The 3,191-nt window shown below is 39.6% G+C and overlaps 1 protein-coding gene across 1 annotated transcript; it reads left to right on the top strand.

The window, feature by feature from the left end:
- The first annotated feature begins 340 nt into the window (after window positions 1-340).
- Window positions 341-2,742, top strand: PPP4R3C (protein phosphatase 4 regulatory subunit 3C). Its single transcript, XM_017848971.1, is given in 3 exon segments — window positions 341-852; window positions 854-1,279; window positions 1,281-2,742. Coding segments are annotated over 3 exon segments (2,400 nt in total).
- Window positions 2,743-3,191: the final 449 nt, after the last annotated feature.

Below are 3,191 nucleotides of genomic sequence, written 5' to 3'. Positions count from 1 at the left end.
TTACAGGTGTGAGCGCACCGCACCCGGCCTGAGGCTCCCTTTTTAAGAGACAGTAGGGGATGGGGGATTGGGGGGCAATGGAGAGAAGATTCAGTATGCTTGAGGTGGGGGAAAGTGGAAAGTGAGAGGTAACAGGGCTCCAGACGGAACAGGAAGGAACCCTGCCACCCTCTGACCTCTCCAGAGCCTTGGCTCCGCCCCTCTAGCCACTACTGATTCGCAGTCTTCTATCAGGGGTGCCATCTCGGCCACCATCGTTGTCAAAATAACAGCCGCTTCCACGCTGTACCGGAAGCAGTGCGCCGAGACCAGACCTCACGGGGCGAGGCCAGAGGACGCCATGGCGGACCTGAAGTACAGTGTAAACGTCTATGTCCTGAACGAAGACCAGGAATGGAACAATCTAGGCACCGGTCAGGTCTCATCCACCTACGACGAGCAATTCCAGGGCATGTCTCTGCTTGTTCGGTCAGATTCAGATGGGTCAGTCATCCTGCGGTCACAGATACCTCCAGACAGGCCCTATCGGAAACATGAAGAGACACTAATTGTTTGGTATGAAGCTGAAAACCATGGTTTGGTGCTGAATTTCCAGGACCCAGCCGGCTGCCAGGATATTTGGAAAGAAATTTGTCAAGTTCAAGGTAAGGATCCGTCTGTCCAAATCACACAGAACATTTCAGATGAACCAGAAGAAGACTTTGATGAAATGTCAGTAATTGGTAATACGGTTGTGCTGCCTGACTGTGAACTCGATACACTTGATCAAATTGCTAACATAGTTAACTCAGTTCTCTCCTCACCTATCCATAGGGAAAGACTGGCTCTGATCTTGAAAATGAGGCTTATATTCAAAACTACTGCAACTGTTCCACACTTGTGAAAACCTAGAGAACACTGAAGGTTTATACCGTTTGCATGAAATTATTAAGGGAATTTTATCCCTCAACAAGTCATGTCTGTTTGAGATAATGTTTTCTGACGAGTGTATCATGGATGTGGTGGGATGCCTTGAGTATGATCCTGCTTTGGATCAGCCAAAAAGGCATAGGGACTTTTTGACCAACGATGCAAAGTTCAAGGAAATTATACCAATAACTAACTCTGAACTTAGGCAAAAAATACATCAGACATACAGAGTACAGTACATTCATGACATTCTTTTGCCTGTGCCTTCCATATTTGAAGACAATTTTCTTTCTACACTTACAACGTTTATTTTATCCAACAAGGCTGAGATAGTAAGCATGCTGCAGAAAGATCACAAATTTTGTATGAAGTTTTGCACAGTTAAAGGATGAGACTACACATGATGATAGACGGTGTGAACTGCTATTTTTTTTCAAGGACTTATGTTCATTTTCTCAGGAATTACAGCCTCAAAGCAAAGATGCACTATTAGAAACATTGACACAGTTGGGAATTCTTCCTGTTCTTAAAATCATAATGATCAGGGATGATTTGCAAGTGAGGTCAGCTGCTGCAGTTTTATGTGCTTATCTAGTGGAGTACAGTCCATCCAGGATCCGAGAATTTATAATTTCAGAATCCCAGGTGTGCAAAGATAGTGACCTTTTCATTAATATAATAATTAAACAAATGATCTGTGATACTGATCCTGAGTTAGGAGGTGCCGTTCATTTGATGGTAGTTCTCCATACTCTACTTGATCCACGCAACATGCTGACAACATCTGAGAAAAGTGAAAGAAGTGAATTTCTACATTTCTTCTACAAACATTGCATGCATAAATTTACAGCACCACTTTTGGCCGCCACCTCAGAACACAACTGTGAGGAGGATGATATAGTTGGATATGACAAAAACAAAAATTGCCCCAATAATAATCAAACAGCACAACTGCTTGCTTTGATTTTAGAGCTACTTACATTTTGTATACAACATCATACATACTACATAAGAAACTATATCTTGAGCAAAGACTTGCTAAGAAAGGCCTTGATATTGACGAATTCAAAGCATACTCACCTGATTTTGTGTGCTCTTCGCTTTATGAGAAGGATGATCAGCCTTAATGATGAAATTTATAATGATTACATCATCAAGGGAAATCATTTTGAGCCAGTTGTAAATGCTCTTCTAGATAATGGAACTCGGTACAATATGTTGAATTCAGCTATTCTTGAGCTATTTGAATATATAAGAGTGGAAAATATCAAGTCTCTTGTTTCACATATAGTTGAAAAGTTTTATAACACACTTGAATCGATTGAATATGTTCAGACATTCAAAGGATTGAAGATTAAATATGAAAAAGAGAGAGACAGACAAAGTCAAATACAAACGAATGTACATTCTGTACTGCAAAATATAGTAGTTTGCAGAGGTACCATAGAAGAAATGGAGCTGAAAGAAGAAATGTATTTTATAGAAGATGCAGAAGAAACAGTTATGCCACCACTGGAAGATGACGATGAATTTATGGAGACTAAAAGAACCCAAGAAGGAGAAGCAGTTATGCCACCACTGGAAGATGACGATGAATTTATGGAGACTAAAAGAACCCAAGAACGTGAAGACAAGGTAGACTCTCCCAAAAGAACATCTTCTGGTGACTTCAAATTCTCTCCATCTTATTCTGCTTGTGCTGCTATTGGAACAGGTAGCCCAAGTGGTAGCAGTGTGGTTCGTTTAGTGGATCATCCAGATGATGAAGAAGAAAAAGAAGAAGATAAAGAAGATGAAACATCCCCCAAGAAGAAACCTCATCTTAGCTCCTAAAATCTGTATGGAGCATCCTCAACATGTGACTCAACAAAATTCTATAAACATCAATGAGCTAAAAGACTGATTCCACAAGCTTTTCATGTGAACTTATAATGATAAATCACAGATATGCTGAGTTAAGAGGGTTTAATTCTGTAAAAGCAAAATTTCTCATAATCTTAAAAAAAATAGTAATCAGAACTTGGGTGATAAGCTTTTTAGCAAGAAAGTCTTAATTTGTGGCATGATTTGGGGGAAGAAACCATCTTTGGGGAGGAAAGTCTTAGTATAGAATGGGGAAGAACCAGGTTGATAATATTAATGTAGTTTTGTTCTAGAGGTATATATTAGAAACAATAATAGTTCAGTTGAAAAGCTTACAACATTACTTGTATAATGCTTCTAGTCATGGTATTCTTTCCTTCAGTTACCTTGTTAACACAAAAGTTTAGTTTATATGACAG

This window comes from Rhinopithecus bieti, unplaced genomic scaffold (genome assembly GCF_001698545.2).
Source record: "Rhinopithecus bieti isolate Rb0 unplaced genomic scaffold, ASM169854v2 scaffold_32717, whole genome shotgun sequence".
Taxonomy (NCBI): domain Eukaryota; kingdom Metazoa; phylum Chordata; class Mammalia; order Primates; family Cercopithecidae; genus Rhinopithecus; species Rhinopithecus bieti.
The sequence above is the reverse complement of the archived record's forward strand: the minus strand, read 5'-3'. Positions and strand labels throughout refer to the sequence as shown.